Here is a 22,430-nt window from a genome sequence, read left to right on the forward strand (position 1 = left end):
AGAAAAGAGAGCGGAAAGAATTTTGTGGCCGAAGAAAGTACCAATACGCGTACACACCTTACCCTACGCTCGATACAGCAATAGCATCCTTAATGTACGAGCTTCGAACGAAGGAACGGAAGGTTCGTGCGGCGAATAAATACGGGTATCAACCCGTTATGGACGATACTCCCCTTGCTTGTCCCTACCTTCGAGAAATACCTCTTTGCACGAACTTGTTCCCCCTTTATTGGCAGGATACCAAGAATTATCGCTAGTGACAAACAAACAACTCTGTTGACTGGTTACAGAGGAGGAGAGGGGGGATCGAATAATAACGAGAGGTTTATGAAATTAATGGTCGAGGATGGAAAAACATTTTTAGATCGTATTTTATTTAAAGCGTTTAACGCAGTTTATTCGCAATTTTCATTATTCCCGTTTTGTTTATCGGTTTTCGATCGTTCCCACGAAATTTCCCAGTGTACTTCCAAAATTATCCGTGGCACGGAATGCGTCAACAAAGGGCACGGTGTAAATGGTTTCATCGATGAACAAATAAACAATGCATTAATAAAACAATTGACACGATGGTGGAAATGAAAAACGGGCGAGCAAATGAACAGAAATAACGTGACCGGCATAATAGCGACAACGAAAAACAGCAAGGATTATTCGGAGCGAGGCGCGTGACCGCGATGATTTAACGCGTAAAAGCATTGTCGCGTAGCCAATCGGTGAGCATTAATGGAATATATCAATAAACAAGGAAAGAGAGAAAGTGTGTGTGTGTTTGTGAGAGAGAAAGAAAAAATAAAGTTAAGCGGAAAATCATCGCGATACATCGGTTCCACGTGACCATGATTCCGTTTATTCCGGATCCGAGGTCTGCGTGTTGCTTTCACGGAAGATGGAATGGCCCTCATAAATTATGCCCCGAAACCAATTCGATCATCGACCGAAAGTCATGAGCGTCCAATTACGCGATTAACAGGCTGAAAACGAAATTACTCTCGCGAGGGCGAGCACCGACAATGGAATTCGATGCACGGAAACGCGTGTGTCGAAAATTTCGTGACGGGGCGCGCGCGTGCCGCACACGCGCCTTCGTCCCTTTCCACACACGCTACGCTTACCGCGATATCGATGAGCCAGAGTATAAAAAAAAAGGAACAAGGAAAAAGGATGAAAAAGGAAAAAAAAGTCACGCGTATTCCGTTGCATGAAAGCGATCGCAGCAAAGCGGAAAATATGCACCACGACTACGTGCGTCCCCTGCGCGCGCACTGATTACAGGCTTTTGTGCTCGCGATAAATCTGCACGCTCGATTTATCGGTGTGTTTACTTAAATTTCAATCTCGATTTAAAATTGCGCCGGATATCTGTTTAAAAGTGACGGCGGTAAATCATAGAGGGCGCGATATAATTTTCTCGTTCGACGAGAAAAGCATTCCTTCCTAAAAGTTAGGAATTTTTCTCCGATTTTCTTCCTTTCCTGGATTTCGACGCGAGGAGGAGAAAAATCCCCGAGAAGTGGATGGCGCCCGTTAATTCCGGCGATATATCGAGAAATACTCGCGAATACATCGAGCCAGCTACACCCATATAAATCCGAAACACGTACGATAAAACGCTGACACGGCAGGGATCGTAATTGCACCGAGTGCTTGGTGAACCGTACATTTACACGGTGAGCGTGTACACCACTGTGCCACTTAATGGTGTACTTGGGGAACAACAAACTTTTCCACCAAAGTCGTTCCTACCGCCAACCCTATTTTCCCTATCCAACTTCGATGCACGCCAATACTCCTCTTCTACTTTCCACTCCTCTAATCTCCCAACCATCTTTCACGCGTTGCAATCAATTAACTCTGTGCCGCATCGCTCGAAAACGAGGCGTGCTACGATCCCTGACGTTGTACGATCGCGTTCAACGCGAAGAGAGGTTCGCGGGAGGCGATAATGCGACAACACGGCAATTACGCGTCGTGTCTAGCGAAGAGAACGCGCGTGGATTTGCATGTCGCGGAATCAACGGGTTTGGCGATCGAGCGGCTATTTTCGAATCGACTATATTCGAGTGAAAACAATGCTATTTCTCAGCCCGTTATGCACGGCCCATTTAAGAGACCACAGTGGCGTGTGCGGTGGCGTGCTCGCCTCGCCTCGTTTCGTCTTCGACCAACCGACCAATCTCTCGAGTCGCGGACTGTCTCGCGATTTCGACCCAATAATTCGTATTTGTCTGCCTCGCGTCGCGTTATCCAACTTTCTATTCGTCGAGTTATTAGTCTCGTCCCCGTGCCAGCTATCCTAATTTCCTTCTCTCTGCTTGTTTCGTTGGAAATTCGTTATTCTATATACGTATAAATATTTCTCTAAAAAAGAATTCTATCTTTAGTTGTATCGAATCTCTTTTTCCTTTTTTGTCATTATTATTATCCACGTAAGATAATCTTTAACGTTAAATTAAATCGCGAGGAATAAGAAATTTGTTCTAACTTTGTTTCTCTAAAGATGTTTCATATTTTTACAGACACCGTAAGGAGAAAAGTGACGTCGTACCGTTTATCTGTACTACTTACGACGCTAACCTAATGCGGCGACAAATCGCTCCTCTTGATGGATTATACTCCGCGTATATATCGTTTTATTGCTTGCTACTAACGTCCTGCTGTTTATCAAACAGTATTTTTTTTTTATCCATGTATCTCGTGAAGGATCGGATGTCGGCGGACAGGGTTTAGCTGTACTATTTGCAACTAATCTATAATCCAGTAATAAATCATTCTTCCTCGATTATTTCATATATCTTCTATTATTTATTATATGTATTTTGCGATTCTATATCGAAATGGATTTCACGCTGATGAAATCTGTGGAATATTATTCAAATATTTGCAGTTATACAGTTATTTGTATAAATGTATACATATATATATATTATGTATATGTATATGAAATATCATTCAATTCGATGCGGAACGCTTTGCAACCGATAATTTTGATATAAAACTTGGACGAAACGCGTCTCTTTATTCATTGATATATATTTAACGCATTATCATATAGAATGAACGTGTTCGTGCTATTACGTTGTTGAGTGTATTACGCGTACCACAACTCTCTCCGAGTAAACGTATATTTTCGCGCCGTAGATAAACTGGGTCGTTTATACCCGGCTTAATTTTTCCACCGTTTCGAACGCGTGAGAAAATTCTAGAGATACTTATCAATGTCTCTACGACATCCTGTAATTATTATTATTATTATTTTTTCTTTTTAATTCAAACGTTAGAACTTTTTTATAACGACAAAGATGAAAATTTAAGCGTACAATATAATAAGACTTTGAAGTAAAAGGTAGAATATCCGGATTCTAGTAATACGAAACGTAAAAATCTTCCTTTTTTTAAAATTTTCGTTAAAATTCGTTTTAGCACAGCACTTTTTAATTCCATTTATTTCGAACTTTTGTTTTCCTTCGTTCCCGGCCAAAGTCCGGGATATTCTGTACGCGTGACGACAAACACGCGTACGATATATATACCATTAGTTTGCTCGATAAATTGCCAAAATTGAAGGATTTTTCGTGACAACACGAAAATGATTGTTCGAAGCGAATAGGAAAGCTAACAAACTTAATCGCTGTTGGAACGTGATAAAATATTTCACACGTTTTCTTTCTGAAATTTCAATCCACAGGTTTAACAGAGATTCCGTAATTGTTTCATACGCGCCCGTTTCGAATCGGAAATATTTGAAATATCGAATGTTGATCGACCGACCGGTCGAAAAATTTTACATCGCTTCGATGTTATAGTCGCCCTATTCCCTATTAATGTTATTCTCGTTCCTTGGAGAATTCACTTTCCGGCGGATATAAACGATAATTTTATTGTGTACCGATGGGAAAGGATCGATCGATAAAATTTCACCGTTTTCGATGGACTCGTTTCTCTCGATAATAATATACATCGGAATACCGTTGATACCGTCATCGTCGAAACGTGTAGAATAATAGTACAACGAGAGGAAGGATAATTCGATTGTATTACCAGCGACGATTACCTAAGGATTTTAACGACTCTCGCTCCCCCGACATCAATTTTCCCCGACCCCTGATTTAAGTAACGGGGGATCCAGTCGAACTTGGACTGGAGAAACGTTTAATCTATATTGGCAAAGTTGAGCGAATACATCTCGAGTTATATTCCGAGTCCCTGTAATCTGATAATAGAGAACGAAATGAATTTTCGCCGACGACGATCCGCCTAACACGGCGCATTAAAACGGGCATTCTCATTACCCTTAACAGCGTAGTCCGGCCATTGTAAGATTCGAGTATACTCTGCACGTAGTATATATATGTATACACATATATACGCATATACAGGGTTGGTGTCGGATCGATTGTTTAAAATGCAAATATTGGCAAACAAAGGGGATCCCTTTGGAAGGCAGGCGACGAAGTGATTCTCCATTGGAGGCGAATAATCTTGGAGGATCGTGGAGAGCCGCGTGGCCAATGGCGAACTTCCAAACGAATAAATTTTCGAGGCGCGCGCGCCAACGTTAAGCCTGCATTCCAACTTAATCCGTAATTTAAGTTCCCCGGTCACGGACCGGCCGATGTATCGATTCCCATTCGGTGTGCCGGGCCAACCTTACCCCTTAGCCGTAAGCAAACTTGAGACAAATTTCTCCAACGAACGCTCTCGAAGCGTTTTCTTTCCTCTCTCTCTCTCTCTTTCCATCCTCTTTCTTCCAAAAAGATCGATTCCAGAGAGATCGTACGCTCGTGGAGCGAATTTCAAGCTCCACAGCCAATTTCTCACGGTTGATTCGAACGGTTAATTGGAACCGCTTATCGTCGTTACAGCGCATCGTCGTCGTAGAATAGATTCCCCTTCCCTGCGTTCGCATGGAACGATCTGTACGACACGTATGTACAACTTAATCGCGAAACCATCCTCGCCTCCTCCTATCCTACCTTTCCTCTATTATCCACAGTTAATTACCGTTCGCATAATCGTCGTCACCTCCTCCATAGTGGAAATGGCCCCGTCGATTAGCCCCGAGATTCCAACGCGCGAAACCGACGCGGTTATAATTCTTCCCCGCCCACCGTGCTTCTACCGTGTCGTATATCGCGAGTTTATCATTAGATAGACCACTGGATGGATCCTCCTTCCCCCCTCTTTCTTTTTGCTCTCAACCTTTCTTTTTCCATTCGGGAAGGACAGGCAATCTCGTCGAGTGAACGGCCGCGATCCACGTACGTGCACACGACGCAACGTTGTTAACGTCATCGGCGTTACTTTTAAAGGATTTTAAAGTATGTAAATTTTGTAAGTGCTCCGATAAAACGGATAGCCGTCGTGTACCGAGTTGCGAGAGCATCATCCACCGAGTGCACGGTGGAAATTGAATTTTGGTCGGGGAACGATAACTGTTTACATTTCTAATCCGCTAGACGGGGGGATACCGCCGCTGTGTAATCCGCACTTTAGCTCCGACTTTGGATCCGGCGGCGCAATTGTAAATTATTCGTGGTATTGAAAAGAAACGGCGAGATCCGCATCCCTTTCGTGTAAATTAAATCTTCGCGATTGGGACGATCGGTAAAGGGTTTTAACCGCTTCGTCGGCAATTCGATCCCTGTAAATAATGGCTCGAGGAATTTCGGCCCAGACACTAATAAATTCGTGTCGAAACGTCGATTCGTCGCGTATCGAGCGAAAGGAGAAAATTGGATATCTATTCACACGCGTGCATCGCGATGCCTCGTTAGAACGCGAACTTTCGGGCAGCAGGGAGAGAGAGAATTATTAGATCTTAACGATCTCTCGGTTTCCTCGAACTCGTTACCGAGGAAAAGCTGGAGGGAGATTCGGACGAGGTGACGAAAGAGCCGATGCGAAACACCTCGTCGTAAAATTCTTGGAAATTATTCTCGCGCATAATTAAAGCGCATAATTTTCGAAAAACATGATTTGTGAATGATATGGAAGCGTTAAACGGTGGTTCAACCGATTCGTCATAGATGGGATCTTTCGAGATTCGGTTTATCATTGATTAAGTTGAACTCGCGTGTTAATCTCTCCCACGCGTTATTTATCGGATTCCTCGTTTACCTCGCCTCTTGTCCGTATAAATCGTGATTTAGAGAGAGGAGGAGAAAGGGAGGCGCGGGGGATCTTCCTTTCCTTCCGTTCAACAGCGATCCTCTCTGATCAAACGAAAAGGAAATCCGTCTCTCCTCTTCCACTTCAAAAACGTATAACATTTGCTCGGCTCGGTTCGGATTCGGAAAGCTCGATGCCTCCAACCGTCCACTCTTTCGAACAACGGTAAATTCGTGGGTGTCAAGAAAGGGGTAATGGAAAAAGGGTATCCGTAACCCTGTCCACGCTCTCCCTCCTCTCTTCTTCCACGCTAAGCTTTCTTCCGCCAGTTCTTTTTTTATTTCCCTACCGCGTTCCGGGCCATCTAGCTCGGGAGACTATAAAACGCTTCATCCTCTCTTGTCTCGCCTCTCCTCTCTGCTCTCTCGCTCCTTTTCAACCTGCATCCACCTGTGCGTCTCGTTTCACAATAACGAGAGAGCTACGCTCCTCGGTCCTGTGTCTTTTTTCTTTTTTTTTTTTTCCACCATGTCCCTTCTTTCCTTTCCACCACTTTGGCGGTTTTCACCCTTCGTCGCCTCGTGTGTAACCGTAAAGTCCGAAGTGCAAACGGGAGATACGTTCGGAGAGAACGCTGGTTGGTCACGAGATGTTGTCATCGGATCGGAAATTCCATTTAACCGGAGGACTGAAATACGCGTGTCGTTCCAAGCTCGTCCGCCGTTCTACGTCGATCAGAATGATACGATAATTGAACCGATAAGGTAATTTTCCACGGAACGCCGGATGGAGATGAATCGTTGCGCGGATCGAGAACGGTTTGTCTGAAATTCTTCTGAAATTTAATACGTATTATTTTTGCTTTTCCTCTCTCTTTCCCTCTTTCGAGCGACCTCCGCGTAGCAGTTAACGATCATCGATGTTCGGCGCGGAGTCTCGTTTTCGAAATGGAATTTAAAGAATCGGTAGTTTTTTTTCCCCGGGGAAAATAGAAGCGACGTTTCCAGTCGTGTTACCTACGAGAAGAAAAAGAGAGGAGTAAAAAAATATAGGGGGAAATATATATATATATATAACGTTTTTCGCCTGGAGCGAAAATATTTTTCATATTTCGAGAATTTTCTAGAGACGCGTCACGTTATTTTCACGTCCCTTCGTCCCGAATGCATCGTTGTTATTTCGTCACGTCAAACGACATAAGTTGGAACTCACAAATTTGAATGATTAACGAAAACACGAATATCGATATGTTCGTGATAATCTATGATAATCTAGGACGGTGTAAAAAAAAAAAAAAGAAAAAAGAAAAAGAAAGAAAATTTCAATTGGTATTGAAATCGCTCTAACTTTTCGATCCAATTGGAAAGAATTGCTTCGAACGAAAAATAGAAGAGCGGAGCCGTTGTCTCGAGGAGAGGGCTGAATGGATGAAATTTCGTTATTGTTTCGTAGATAATAGACGAATCGAGACGAATCGTATCGTATACCACTTACCTCGGTCGCGTTCTCTCGTGGTATCTATCGCAAACAGCGAATAGCAACTCCGAGCAAGCTTGATTCGTTGGTTTACAGTTAGACAGGATGGCGGTCGTGTATCCATCGTTGATGGCTCGTGTTAAACCTACCTTAGAAGCTACGGGTACGCGCGACCCGTTTGCATGTCGGCTTCTCGCAAAGCTGGTCAATACGAGCACGATCGTACACGCAGGTTTCCTTCTCCCTCGGCTCTCCCGTTCGTTCGTTTCGTTCGCCTTTTCTTAAGAGAAAAAAAGATGCGCATTATAAATGCAGTACTCGAGATCGCAACGGAACGGGAGTTGATTTTCCCGAAATTTATTTTCAAATTCTCCGCTATTTATTTCTATCTCTCTCTTTCCTCGAATCGGTTTGAACGGATAATTTTCTCGAATTAAATTCTTCTCGTTTCGTGCATTCGAACGTGCGACGAAATTGTGAAACTTTTTTAATCGATTCAGAATTGTCGGAGGTGATCGATGAGATGGAAAATATACGTGAAAATACACGTGTACGCAAGAGCGTAATGGACACTCGTGAGCAGCTCGAACATGGGTGTGCTAAAAGTTTCAGGGATCGAGGTGCGATTTATACGCGTGAAACAAAAACCCCTAACAGGGGAGTCAAAGTTTAGAATTGGAAGCTCGAATGTATGCGACGTGAACGAGCGTTTTGACACGTGGTCGAGGAAATCGTTGGTAAAAATGGAACAAAAGTTTGAAACTCGAATCGAAACGCGTCCCGAAATTTTTTTTTCTCTCTTTTCTCTTTTCCTCCTCCCTCCTTCGATTCAATTCGAACGATGCGCGAGTAGCTCGGTTAATACTTACCATTCCTTTCGTTCGATCTCTCCTCCTTGCCTCGAATTGGCCCGAAAACACAGTTTTTCACCATTCTCTGTCCCCGTTGGGAGCGGGACGCCGCGAGCAGTGAATTTCAAGCCGTGGTAAAACTTGGGAAAAGATGTCTCGTCCGTGGCCAGTTAACCTTAATTTGGAGCGCGGCCAGTTCACGGTTATTAAGAATCGACGGACCATATCGGGACCGTTTAAAGTTTCAATTCTCTCCGTGCCCCTGCGAGAGACTTCGACAACGTACCAAAAATATACATACAAGTGAAATTCAAAATATTCCTTCGTCGAGCGTTTGTCGAATAAACGTTTAAAATTTTAAGAAAGAACCGTGTGCATGTTCTTCTAAATATATTTCGTTCAATCTTCATACAAATGTTTCTTGTAATGGGGATACACGAAATTTAAATTTCAAATATTTTCAAATATTCCGATTCAACATCTGACTTTGTTTAAAGTCAAATATCGTTTTCGAGACGCTTTGCGGTGCGCGTTGTTACGATAACGCGTTAAAAAAAAGAAGAAGGAAATAAAAGGAAAGAAAAAAGTGGCGTGATCGTGTCGACCGATTAATCGAGGTAATTATGAACGTTACGCGCGTTCCTTCGTTGAAACGCTCGAGTCGTTAATTGGCGAGGTACGAGTTAGTCACGTAACTAGCGTTCAACTAGCTAATCAAAGTCCCAAGTTTTTCCAACCATTTTAAAACTTTTCATTAACGAGGGGCGCGATCGATAAAATTTACCGATCCTGGCCCTTCGGATGTGACCGGATGGATCCACGGTCGTGTTGCGAAGGGTGCGGAGAAAAAGAACGAGGTCGAGGGATAATCGCATGATTGGGACGAAACGCGTTAATTTCGAGGACGCGGGGCAAGAGGTGTGTGTTAGGCTCGTTTCGTTATTTGGCGACCCGTTTCTGATTACCGTCAACGAGAAAGGACGGGAGGGGGAGAAGAGGGGTGGGACGCATCGAGGTGTAATGCAGCAACGGGTGGAAGGGTGTCAGCGATGGCAACGAGGTCCTTTGACGCTCGTTAGTTACTTATCCATCGAGCAAAGGGTGGGTGGCCGCGATAAAGGATCATCGTAGACTCGGCTCGAGGTAAATACGAATAAAGGGCAGGCCGGGAAGGAAACGCGTTGAAAAAGCTACCGTCTGTCTTCCGGGATCCGCTCGTTTTCACGGAACGACCTGAAAGATAGAAATTGCGGCAAAGGAACACACAGAAAGAGAGAAAGAGAAAGAGAGAGAGAAAGAGAGAAAGAGAGAGAAGGAGAGCCTCGAAGAATCTATACATCTGAAAGCGAGGGAACACGGGCAGCAGCTGGTTGGTAGCTTCGTTAAAAAGCCTCGAAACACACACTCTCCATTCTACCTTTCCTTTCAACGTTTTTTATTTATTAAACATCGTAATATATTATAGTATGTACAATAATATACCTATCTAATCTAACGATATCACTGCGATTACAGATTCTTCCATGGTTTTCGTTTTTTTTTTTTTGTTCTTCTCCCTCTCGTCGATTCGTTCGATTGCGTCGTGAATGCATTTTTTCGCTTGGCATCGTCGATTGGAAAGGAGTTACAGGAGCTGTGCGTGAACGTGTGTGTGTATGTGTATCGTGTAGGCGCGAGTGTATGCGTATGTGTGTGGACGCGACGAGCCATTTTCGTATTTAATCCCTTTCTACTCTTCTTCGTGCATTGTTCTCTTGGTAATCGCTCGCACCGCTCAATGTTTCCGTTTCCGCTATACCGTGACGTTCGAACTTTCCGTTTATTTAGCTAGTCTCCGTTGTGTGTCGACGACGCGGCAGGAGAAACACGGCGTCGTTCGTGGTTGGCGAAACCGAGCGAAACTAACGTCGAAAGAGAGCCAGGAGAAAAATGAATCCATGCCTTTTTTTTCCTTTCCTTATTTATCCACTTGCCTTTCTTTCCACAAGATTCGCGCCAGTATCGAGATCGCCACTTTCTCTTTCAGGGAGGACCAGAAAAGACCATCGGAACGAAGTTGGCGGGGACGCGCGAAGGGCAAAGCGATTCGTGCGCGGTGGAAGGAAGGGAGGGAGGGGTGGAGGCAACATCGAAGCCGACCACCGGACTGTGACAAGACCCGAATCGAATTCTATTTGCAGCCCCGGAATTCAATTCGCGACGAGGTTGTTGCCACGAACGAAATCCATAGTTTTGCACCACGCGTCTCTTTTCCTTTCCGTTTCCCTCCGCGTTTCATCGATGCTCGCGATTCCAGAGAAACCGATCATTCCTTTGATCATTCCTTCTTTTTTTTTCTTCTTTTAAACTGACTCTCTATCTTCGTTTCAACGGCACGACACTCGAAAACGATTTATCGAAATTGCATAACGCGGGACTTAAATTATTTGTAGGAAAAACGGTAAAAATCCTCGGTCGATTTCGATCTTATTCACGCGGAGAACCATTATGTATACACATACTTTGTTTCATCTTATTTATCTTAAACTTGCGTTTCGGCAGTGGGAATGTTTTCTTTTTTCGCTTTCTTCAACCGATCTCGTCGCAAACGTGACGAAAGAAAATCACCGGATCAATGGATTCTTCGTTTTCGAAACGCAGAGAAGATTTATCGAAGGGGCGGCAGTACTCGAGTAACGCTCGATCGGTGACGGGTAAAAAGGAAAGGAGGGTAAAAAAGAATGATCGACGCGAGCGCAATAAACGAGACTCGCGAGGCGAGGGATCGAATCTGTTACCGGCTAATGGACCACGACCTATCCGTTAGTTTCGCGTAGTTTTCGAAACCCGGGGAAAAATCCCCGTAACTTTTCCACTCCTCGAGGTCCACGCGCGATTATTCTCCCCCTCTCGCGAGTGGTTGCCTTCGCGTCTCCAACTTCCTTCGTCCCTCGACCAAAACTTGCCCGATTCCTTGACTGGCTCGAGGTTAACACTTTTCTCTCCTCCTCCTCTTACCATTCTCTGGATCCCTTTCGATCGTTGTTCGCGTAATCCAAGCAGTTGAAAGAAAGGACCGGTAGGAACGCGAAGGTGTGTTGTGACGAGGGGATGGGGAGGGGGAGGATGGTAGGATTCGATCGGACGCGAGAACCGATCCGGGGATGTCTGCGAGGATGATCACACATCGAAACACACACAAATAGAAAGTGAAAACTCTCGTCGTCGTTTTCAGTTTCGTGTCCGCGGACGGGGTAGTAGACGCCCCCGACGATCGGCGAACCCTATGTATGCACCCGCTTGAAAAAGGAAAAAAAAATGACGCGCGTCGAGGTGCGCAGAATCGCAGAAGGAGAAGGAGGGAGCAATGTACACGGCAGTAAAAAGGTTCGTTTCGAAAAAGGAGTTTCGGAAGGAAGGAGGGGATATTTGGAAAGTTTGGCGGTACACGGTTCGCGGATCATCGGGCGGGAGGAAGGACGATAAAGTTTGTTGCTCGAAGCGGGATCATCGCCTTGCACGAGCGGCGGAGAGTAATTCGTGCGCCTCCATCCGTTTACGAGGGAAATCGGCGATGATCCGGCGTTCGATTATCGATCCGTATCGAAGGATCGTGGTTGGAATGTGGGGATCGTTGGGTAGGGAGCTACTCCGTCCGCGAAACTCGATTTCCACGCGGCAAACGCGATTACTAGATCCAGCGCACATCGTGAGAGAGAGAGAGAGAGAGGGGGAGAGAGAGTTGGAGCGCCGCGCATTTAAGCGGCGTGTAACTATCATCACCCGGCCACAATTTATAATACAGACGCTATGTACAGGTTCACGTATTTGGCCGTCGACGCTAATACCCGCTCAACCGACGGCAAACGGACAGATCTGTGGCGCGCAACATCGCTCCTCGCGCCCCGGTTCGTCACCCGATTTGTGTTAGCTTTCGATCACGAACGTCTATCCCTTCCCTCTTGTTAAGTCCGTTCTTCTCCGATTACTTTTCTCCCATCGTCGCCTTCCGATCTCTTTCGAATCGTCACGCTCGGTGCGTGCACGATTTTATATAGTACAAACGCTGTGCGCTGGAACGGTTATGGAACGAGTAAAGTAAACCGGTACGAAAAAAATCAAAATTTGTCATCGATGCGACGTGGCATCGTGCTCCAGTTTTTCCCGAATTTTCGCAACGTTTAGACTAATTCGAGTTTTACCGCGGATAAATTGGTCGATCGCGATATCACCAACGAATTTGTACGAAAGCCAATCACGAAACCAATCCCGCGAGCTAAAAATCACGGAATTCATCGAATATTTGCCGCCCCTCCCTTCGTTGGAATCGATAAGCTTGATAAACGGAACGATCGTAAACATTCGGAAAATTAGAGCGCGAGAACGCGAATTCGAAGGGCGACCGATTATTTTCGAGCGGCTCGGCAACAATAATTTCCCGTAATCGTTTTCAATCGCGAGGCGTTTGCATTTCTGAGTGTTAATCGGGTGGAAAGGATTTGCTGCGACCGTTTTTCGCCCACCGTGGCGACAATGATGCATGGCCGACCGTGGTCGCCGTAATGCGCTCAACCCCTCGTGATATTTAACATTCGGTATCGCGATCGTAACGCGCCGTGTAAAATCGTGTCAAACCGCGCTTCAATGTTTCCGTACCCGTGAAAATCACTGGCTCGCGTCGCGGATGAAATTCGGGGAGAAGGTCGAAACGATTTTTCTCCCCGAATCAATCGACAACGGACGGATCCCTGCCGGATCTCTGTTTCCTTTGTTTCTCTCGCGCGATACTTTTCTCGTCACGGGTTAACCAACGGGCTGCGTATCCTCGATCCCAGAAGAAAGCTCGAGGATCTTACGAGTCGAGTCACGTTTTATTTCCCGGCCAATGTTGTCTCGCGCATCCACCCATTTCGAAGATTCGACCGATCGTAAAACGTACCGCGAGACGGTTGTTTCTCGCTTTTACGCCTCTCGTAAATCGGTTCCTCTCACTACGGATTATCGAACCCCTACTTTTTCCCTTCCAACCAGAAGAAAACCAGAAATTTCTCTTCCCATCTTCGGTATTAGCGTCGACGTTCCCTTAATTTAAACGTTTCCTTTCTCTCCCTCTCTCTCTCTCTCTCTTTCATACACACTCTCTTTCTTTCTCTCTCCCTCTCTCTTTCTCTCTCCTTTTTCTCGACCGAGACACGTACGACACCTTCCGGTATCTTCTTCTCGGGACACGCACACACATCGATCTCGATTCTTCTTGGGACGAATCGAGCGACTCGTCTCTACGACTCGTTTCTCTTCGATCGTTTGCTATCGATGGCATTCAGGACGAGACGAAACACGCGCACCATATTCCGTTCGACACCCAATCTCGTCGAATCTCTTTCATTTCGTCTGACGAAACGAAACAAGCGTCGTTCCATCTTCGGTTGTACTCGCAACCGAAGCAAGATCAGTTCGCGAATATCGGAGCTCACCGGCAGGTACGAGTATGTATACGATTCGATCGAATGCGTTTCTCTTTTTCTCCGAGTAACGAATACCGTTGAGTTTTTCTTTTTGGGCAGTTTTGCGCGTATATAATTCGTAATTCGCGGTAATCGACGCGCCTCGGCGCATCGGTCGCGACGAGGTCGACTCGAGAGAGGTTTCTTCTCCTCTCGTCGCGCGATCTTAAATCCGACGGACTGGTCGGTGGCCCGTCACTAAGAAAATAAGGCGTCACAGCGACGATTCGTGCGACTCGTTACGTGTTCGACGTTTACACCGAGGAGGATATGTACAAAATGATCAGAGACACCAAAAGACAGCTCGAGGATAAAATAGGTCCCGCCGTTCCGGTCTGCATCGCTTCTGGTCGCTCGCCTGCAACAAACAAGCCATCTCGTTCTCATCCGCTCCGTATTCGCCACGCTCTTTTGACAAACCCTACTATCTTCTTATTATTATTTGACCTACGTATATATATATATATATCGAAACACGGCAGTCACGCGTAGAATGCTTTGTCTCGACCGTCTCGCGCGACACCCTTGTATTAAATTAATATTGGAAGTTCTGGAATTCCTGGGAGTCAGCTTGCGGCGAATCGGGATCAAGGGTTAAACGTTCTTTGATTAAGAGTCGGTTCGTATCCGAGAATCACGCGGTATTCGCATTTATGTATCGTTAAATTAAATCAGTTTGGATATTAGATCGATGCACGCGCAAATTTTCCTCCTTTTGTCGTCTAATTTACGCGCGTGTTTCGAAATATTGCATTAGTCGGCGTGAATTATCTTGAATATTCTCTAATATAAATTTTAACTTTGGAAGAAAACAAATTTACGACGGAAAATATCAGTGGAAATATTTTTTTTTTAGTTTAGATTTAGGGAAAGGAGAACAGGCAGAGAAAGTTATTTTTATCATTGCGCGGTATTTCAAAAAAGTATTATGGGGTTGATAAGGTATAGTTCGAGATAACATTGACATTTCACATGCGCCGATCTAATAAATACATCATATGTTTTTTTTTTTTCCTCCTCGATATAATTTCTATTCAAAGAAATTTTCAATACGCCTCGGTCGGCCGACTTTAAAGAAGCTTTCAAGGAAGGAAAAAAGATTTTCACTTTCGGAAATAAAACTTGGCGAGATTGTTTGCGTTCCTCCGTGGAGAAAAGATATTCGAACGTAGCAAAGAATAATCCGGATTATTCATTCCACCCGATAGAATTGTATCGCGTCGTTTTCGAATCAAAGTGTTTGAGAAGTGTTCGGAGAGAAGAGATGCGGACGAGATGAAAATAAAGGTAAGGGCGAGTTTCAAAAGTTAAAGCAGACGATGTCGTGGAAAGTATCTTTTCGCTTCGTTTTTTTTTTTCTCTCTTTGCACGCGCGCGATATTTCTATTTCGATACTTTGCCACCAACAACGCAGTTTCGAAAGACCGAACAAAAATTTCCTCGCTTGCTCGCGCGATGCTAATGGAAGATATAGTTGTATACTTTTTCAGACGGACCGAAATCCAATTTCCGCTCGATTTCGTCCCGCAGAATTTCTTCCAACGATCCGTGGACGTTGGAAATTCTCGTCATTTGCATACGCGCGCGGATATACACCCTTCGTTATCTTCCCTATACGTTCTTCTCGCACAAGGATCGACATGGACTTTCATCCAGCCCGCGAAGAATTTTTAATAATAATTTCCAAATTAAATACGCCCGGGAATAAAATTTTTCAAGCGAAACGGTAAAGAAATCGTCGATCGAAACCGAGTTTTTATTGAAAAATAGTTAGGGAGAATCGCGGTGAAAATTCCGAAAAAATGTTGTTTCGAACTTGCGTCAAGGCAACCAAGTATTTTCCTCGTGGCCGCCCTCGTCCTGTCGGAAAGGGGTGGGGGAACACGAGAGGGCAAACATTCTCGCCACGGTTGAAACTCGTTTGCTCCGTGGCAGGATCGGTGAATAAACATGCAAAACTTGGCGGCCGCGTAATTGCCAAGTTCTGATAGGCTGATTGCCTGAGAGGATCCAGATGCCGGGTCGAATCTGGGAGAGGACAGGTGCGCGAGATACGAGGTCAAATTTTCCAGCTGCCAGCCGAACCGAAACAAACGCGCGAATTAATATAGTATACCGGTTCCACGAGAAAATTAAGAGGTAAAGCGGATGCATACGGTTTATGCAAAAACGAAACGTCCTCCCCTCCTTCCCTCCCCCACCGTTTCGCGGGGGATTTCGGATACCGTCATCGAAACTTAACTCGGACACGATGCGTTTTTTTCTTTTTTCTTTTTTTTTTGGAACCGGTATCGTAAAACTCGTTCAACGACAAATTTTGCTTAACGTGGACGATGATTTCAACGGCGAAATTATTTGGTTTCACTTTTTTATTTTTTTTTGTTTTTTTTTAGTGACTCGCTTGCAAAAATCGCGCGCAATTTCGTACAGCTCGAACCTATGTGCGAGGCCATAAATAACCCCGCGTGTTATAAAAGTCGAACCACCCGTTTGTTTGAAAAATGTTGCTCTTTTTTTTTTTTTTTTTTTTGCGGAGAATCGGTATAAATATTCGATCGAGGGAAAAATTCGTTATTGCGGATGCGAATGTTATACGCTTTCATATTTTGTCCCACTTATTACGCGTGTTTATTTCCATTTTTCCTCTCTCTCTTTATTTTTTTTTCTTTTTTTACACCGTTCCGCATCGAGAGACGAACGATCGGATATAAGATTAGGCGATAAGATCGCGCGTTGTAAACACTTACCATTTAGGACATGAACTTTGATGGACGCCGTATTGGCGTTGCTCGGTTTGCAGCTGTACTCCCCGGAGTCGGAGGGCTGTGCCGTCTGAATAAGGAGCCAAGACGTGGTGACGTCGCCACCCTTCTCGGTTATCACCGAGACACCGCCCCTGGGACTGTCGTAGCTCAAAACATGCTCGTTGTAGTACCAAAAGATGTAAGCTGGTGGCTCCGAGCTGAAGTGTATGGCGCACGTCAAATTTATCGTGCTTCCCGCGCCAACGTACAGATCCGGCCCTCCGAGTATCGTCGCTGTCGGTACTGCGATAAAAAAGAACCACTTTCTCATTCTCTTTCCCTTTCTTCCTCTTCTCCATCTCTTCCTTTCTACTATCCCGAAAGTATCGTTTCCACCTACGTGTGCGCGTAAAGAGAAGGAAGGAGAATTTCGTTCGAGAAGAAAGAGAGACTCTCCTCTCGAGAGGAGAACGAGAGAGTGCTTTACCGATCTCGCGCCAACTAACGAGCCGAAACTTTTCATTCGAGAGCCAAGGTCATAGCAATTGAAGTAACGAGACCCGGCTTCGCGCTCTCCAAAATTAGGTTCACGAGTCTCTCTCTCTCTCTCTCTCTTTTGACTCGTGAACGCGATCGATCGAGCGATCCGAGGTTCAATACATTCGGATTAATTTACGAAACGGTTTCGAATTCGCGATCGACGAGAAGGATTTATTGTACGTTTGAGTTTAATTTTGGTATTATTAAAAATCGTGATGGTTCGCTGTGTAACGATGGAGACTTACTGACAACGTTCAAGCGGAACTGATGCGACTTGACGGGGATGGTGGAGATCTGACATTCGTAGAGTCCTTGGTCTCTCTCCTGCGCCCATTTTATGCAAAGAGTCCATTCAGACCACTCGCTATTTTGGCCTGTATTTTGTCTGTGAAGCGCTTGGAATCGCTGATCGCTCGTGTAGGTGTACGCCCCCGCCGTTAAAATGTGAATATCTCTGTGCCTCACCCAGGATACCTTTGCAAACGGAATTTCAAAGTGGGGTCAATGATGGTAATCGAGAGAGATCGAATAGAAGGGGAAAGGGTTTGAATAGACGCGATCATTGACTGAATTTCGTTGATAATGACGTACGATTCCCACCTAACTTTAAACCATTTATCCTCCAGACTTTTATGCAGATTCGGTAAGTGGGCGAGGGATCGCTGCTGTTTGAAAGTTTAACGGATCATCCATTTAAGTGATTATGCCTCTTGGTGCAAAATTTTTATCAACTTTATTTCGACTACAATTTTTCCTCGATAATCCAAAAAAAGATAAAGAAATATAAAGTATGAAAGCTAGAGAAAACTCTGAAACATCGAGTAAACATCAAAATGTTTACTTTATAAATCCAAAAATGTCGGACAAACTACCGAGGAATTAAACTACGGAAATATACATAACGAATATTTGGCAAAAAAACTCTCCAAAAATTTTCTAAAAAAGAAAATTCCCGAAAAATCACGCAGACGGGCGATGAACATCCGATCAATATTTCAGATTCGTATCGTCGTGGCGCGAAATAAATATTTCAAAGTGCGAAGAAGAAGAACAACAACAAGAGGAAAGAAGAGCAGAGGCTCGAGAAGAAACAGAGTCGCGTTTCTGCGCTATCCGTAAACGTGCCACGGCATAATACATAATTCGATGGGGATATTTAAAGTTTTCGGGAGAGGAGGAGGGAGTCGAGGTGAACTTTCACGTTCTTCTGGGACGACGGTAATTTCATCAGGCCGAGTACATGTGCTCGCTGGTGCCGGACTCTTGCGGGGAAACGAGAAAGCAATCCGAGCAAAGTCCATCTCTTTGCCCCGAACAAGCTTCCTTCGCTGAAATCCTCGAAACGGAAAAACCGAAACCGCCTCCTGGTCCATTTATATATCGCACCGCGATCGAGTCTCGCCGAATTTTATCCCTTGCATCGTGTTATATTCTCTCCTAGAAGGAAGGAGGGGGACAGAGAGAGAAAAAAAAGGCGACAAGCGACGGTGGCGAGTAAAAATGGCAATTTTCGAAAAGGGTGCACGCCGAATACGAACCCCTTTCGAAAATGAAACGATTCAATCCACTAGCGGTGGACTCCTTTCCACTCGGGATTCGATTCAACCTCGTTCTCGTAGTAATGCTACTGAGGGAACGATTGGAGGCGAGGAAGGGGCGAAAAAGGCTGCGCGAGGCATGCGCCCTTTTTCTCTCTCTCGTTCCATTTCCGAGGGATCGAGCTTGTGTCTTTCTCGCGAGGATAATTCCGGGTAATCTTGAACCGGGCCGGCCCGGAGAGATACCTCGTTTAGATAAATCGTAGCCGGGACGATGGATGGGACGAAGGGAGAAATTATTTTGTAGCCTATTGGCGCGAAAAATGAAGTTTCCCGTCGAGAGGGCTATTAGGGCCGCGAAGAGGGGAAGGGTAATCGGATGACCGGAGGCTCTGATCCGGCTCTGGCCTCGGCCAATCTGAAACGGACGAAACGCGTCGGGCCGTCGCGTTGCTTCGATTTTCGCGTCCAATCGAACATTAATAAAATTCGTTTCTCTGCTTTTAAATTCTTTTCAATTGAATGGTTTCTTCTTAAAAATATAAATATTACGGTTTAAATATCTCGAAAATTTTACGAATGAATTAATATTGTTTCGATAAAAGATTCGATACGGAAAATACTAGACGTAATATACGTTGTATCGTGACAAGGGGGAAATAATGTGTAAGAGTTTGTAAGTCATAGCTGATCGCGTTAACGTTATCAGGCTTGCTTCTCTTCACAGCTACGCAAGAGTGTTGGTAACTCGCGTAATATATTTCTCGGCCAATCGAGTTCGCAAAGGATTAACTTTACGCAGAAAAAGAAAAAAAAAGAAAAGAAGAGAGAGAGAAGAAAAAAATAAGTGGCCTTATCGCGACGCTTGTAGTTTCTGAAAAGTATATGTCCACGATAAAATTGGAGTCGTAAAAGCAGCGGTGGTATCACGCGGCGGCATAAACAATGAGTTTTATTGGTTCGTCGACCCGCCCGTGCACTTGACTCCCGACAAAACGGGTGTACAATAGCTGTCGTAACAACGACGAGACATTAATAATCGGTGGTTGGAAGTTGGTGCACAAAGGGGTGGGTCATTTGCGCGAGAAAGCTCGCCAAAAGCTTGTGAATCTTCTCTCCGCCGCGCCGATATATATCCTCCTCCGCGATTCATCTCCCGATGTAAACCGGAAAAGGCAGCTGTTTCCTCCAACTTTGAATCCGCGCGAAGCCGGGGAGCGGGTCGAGTGTTGGCGCTACTTAGCGTATTTACTCCAACAAGTTTACGTCTCCACCCTGTGCGACGAGCTCGTTCTCGGCGTTCTAGGAACGGGAATAAGAGGAACTTGGCAATCGAAACGAGGCGACGTTCGCCAAGGGAGTCGACCGAGCTTCCACGAATCTACGCGTTCGAAACGACCAATGTCGAACGTTTGAGCAACGTTTGCGAGGACGTAACTGCAAACGAGTCTTTGCTTGCTTGTCTCGAGAACCTTCGAGGGTAAAATTCGAAAAGTGTACGCCGCGTTGAAAATTCGGTCAATCGCTCTCTCAGCCGCAAAGATCGATGATCAATTTTTAATTTTTTTTCTTTGTTCTTTTCTCTTCGAATTGCACGCGAAAAGTAATTCCTTCTATGTAAGTTTCTAAAAAGAATTACTCTCTGAAGCGTATTTTGCGCTCTTGTGACCGCGGCAGTCGATCGATCTTTCGATTTTGTATAAAATTGACGAAACGAGACAAGGTTTCGCTGGCTGATGAATATTACGAGAGAAACGAAGTCCGTCCGGATGGAGTGGAAAGAGGCGAGAATCACGTATCGAGGAAATCCGTATGACCTAGCAATTCGGACGTGGAGCAAATGGAATTTCACGGCTGACGCGGAACAACGAATGAAATTAAGGTACGTCGGCCCTCCACCGTAATAATGAATTTACTTAATACGGTTTACAGACTAGGAAATACTGAAATTGAACGGCCTTGTTTCCCGTATCTGGATCAACAATCTCGTTTGCGCGATCTTTGTTTCGCCCCTTCTTTATTCGCCTCCAATTTTATTTCTACGAAGATATTAATCGAACAAACCCGTGTTTGTATCTAAAAAGATATTCGCCGACACGGAACTTCGCTCGGTAAGACTTAACGATAAAATACTAACTTTATTTCAAAAGGAAAAAACGAAAAATAGATTCATATATGTATACCTGGATTTTCTCCTGTTGGAAATGTCCGATCTAATCTTTCTTCTAAAGTCCCTAACTTGAAGATATTTAAATTATTTCTCTATTCTGCTATTCCACTCTGATGTCATCTGGAAATATCGGGACGCTTAGCAACGTATGCTCTAGCAAAATAGCATCTCGAAGAAGTAAGAAGCTAAGATGCTAACGGACTACGCGCCATCCTCTTGAATCCTCTTAACGTTACCACATCCTCTGTGGTCCGTTGCGAGAGAAAATCGTTGGCAAGAGAGTAGGAAAAACAGGTCGTATCAAGATATGGCGAAACCATGACTCGCCACATAACTCGACGGATGCCTCGAGTACCTCCCAACCGCCGCTTCGGATCGACCAATACCTGTAACCTAACATCGGGACCGCGAGCTGCTATAAAATTGAGTTTCCAGTTGCCTCGAAGGTCGATTAACGTCCAATCGAGCTCGAGCAACTCGATTATTTCCTGCAAATCGCTTTCCTAACGTCTTTGCGAAGATCGGCTTCCCCTCTCTTGTTCAGTCAACGATGTACCGGGCCTTTGTCGTGATTACCTTCCTGCCACAAATTTGTCGAAACCCCATGGAGTAACGGGATGGAGAGAAATGTGTGTGTATATATATATATATATATATATAGAGGTAACCATTTTTCTGGAACATTAACCTGTCTCGAACAATTTTCCGCGTTATCCCGGAGCAATATCTCGTATTCCAACTCGGAAACAGGTCTCGAATAAGAAATAAACGTTCGAGAAAGGTATCGGAACTCGAGGAAATTCGTACGCGGAAAAATGGCGAAATGAACGATGGAAATGAAGGAATCTTACGCTTTTGTCGCCCAAGTTGCGAACCCTACACGTGAGATAAGCGGTCTTCCCTATCAGCGCTGTCACGTTCGTGTTCTGCGAGTAGTCGAACGTAGGCTCCACCTTCAGTTTCATGTTGGATGGTGGATCGAGCATCTGGTTCCGCGGCCTACCCTGACCACCGTGTCGATCCATGGTGTCCATCGTGCGATCTCCTAAGCTCAGCGTATCTGCAACAACCAGAGGGGGAGGGGAGAAAAAAATTGGTTAGAAAAATGTTACTTCTTTCGCCCTCCACGAGAGCGAGGGGGTGATCGAAGAGAAAAAAAATTTTCGACGTAGTCAAAATATACTATTTTCCTTCCTTTTTCCTTTTTTCTTTCGTTCTCGAAATACGCGTACGAAATTGAATGAATGGACGTTCCGGAATGGATGCTTTTTAATAGGGGCCGTGAAATAAATGGAATGCGTCGAAAAATAATTTTTGCCCTTGGCGCGCGTGAAAATTCGTCCACGAGTTTCGACGATTAATTGATTTTAAACATTCGGACATCGGGGTACGTACGTGTATTTCTGTTTAGTTTTACGGGGGAGTGACGCGAGTTAAATTGTCACGTTATTGCGCGGCCGTCGGAAATCAGATTTCGTATTCGACTCGCGTATTAAATTTGCTTGTTCTTTCAATAC

The 22,430-nt window shown here is 44.8% G+C and overlaps 1 protein-coding gene across 9 annotated transcripts in view; it reads right to left on the reverse strand.

Moving 5' to 3' along the window:
- Window positions 1-22,430, reverse strand: part of LOC108001752 (carcinoembryonic antigen-related cell adhesion molecule 2-like) — a 124,524-nt gene that overhangs the window by 65,829 nt on the left and 36,265 nt on the right. For 4 of the 9 annotated variants that reach the window (XM_062079463.1, XM_062079464.1, XM_062079462.1 and 1 more), the window contains 4 exons: window positions 21,765-21,973; window positions 17,451-17,679; window positions 16,669-16,968; window positions 7,737-7,867 (listed from right to left, as the gene is read on the reverse strand). In XM_062079463.1, coding sequence (XP_061935447.1) covers window positions 7,737-7,867; window positions 16,669-16,968; window positions 17,451-17,679; window positions 21,765-21,947 — 843 coding nt within the window. In that variant the 5' untranslated portion in view covers window positions 21,948-21,973. Of the gene's footprint in view, window positions 1-7,605; window positions 7,868-16,668; window positions 16,969-17,450; window positions 17,680-21,764; window positions 21,974-22,430 lie in introns of all 9 variants that reach the window. The other 5 variants (XM_062079467.1, XM_062079466.1, XM_062079469.1 and 2 more) reach the window with 3 other exon arrangements.

Source organism: Apis cerana, linkage group LG9 (genome assembly GCF_029169275.1).
Source record: "Apis cerana isolate GH-2021 linkage group LG9, AcerK_1.0, whole genome shotgun sequence".
In the NCBI taxonomy this organism is placed as follows: Eukaryota; Metazoa; Arthropoda; class Insecta; order Hymenoptera; family Apidae; genus Apis; species Apis cerana.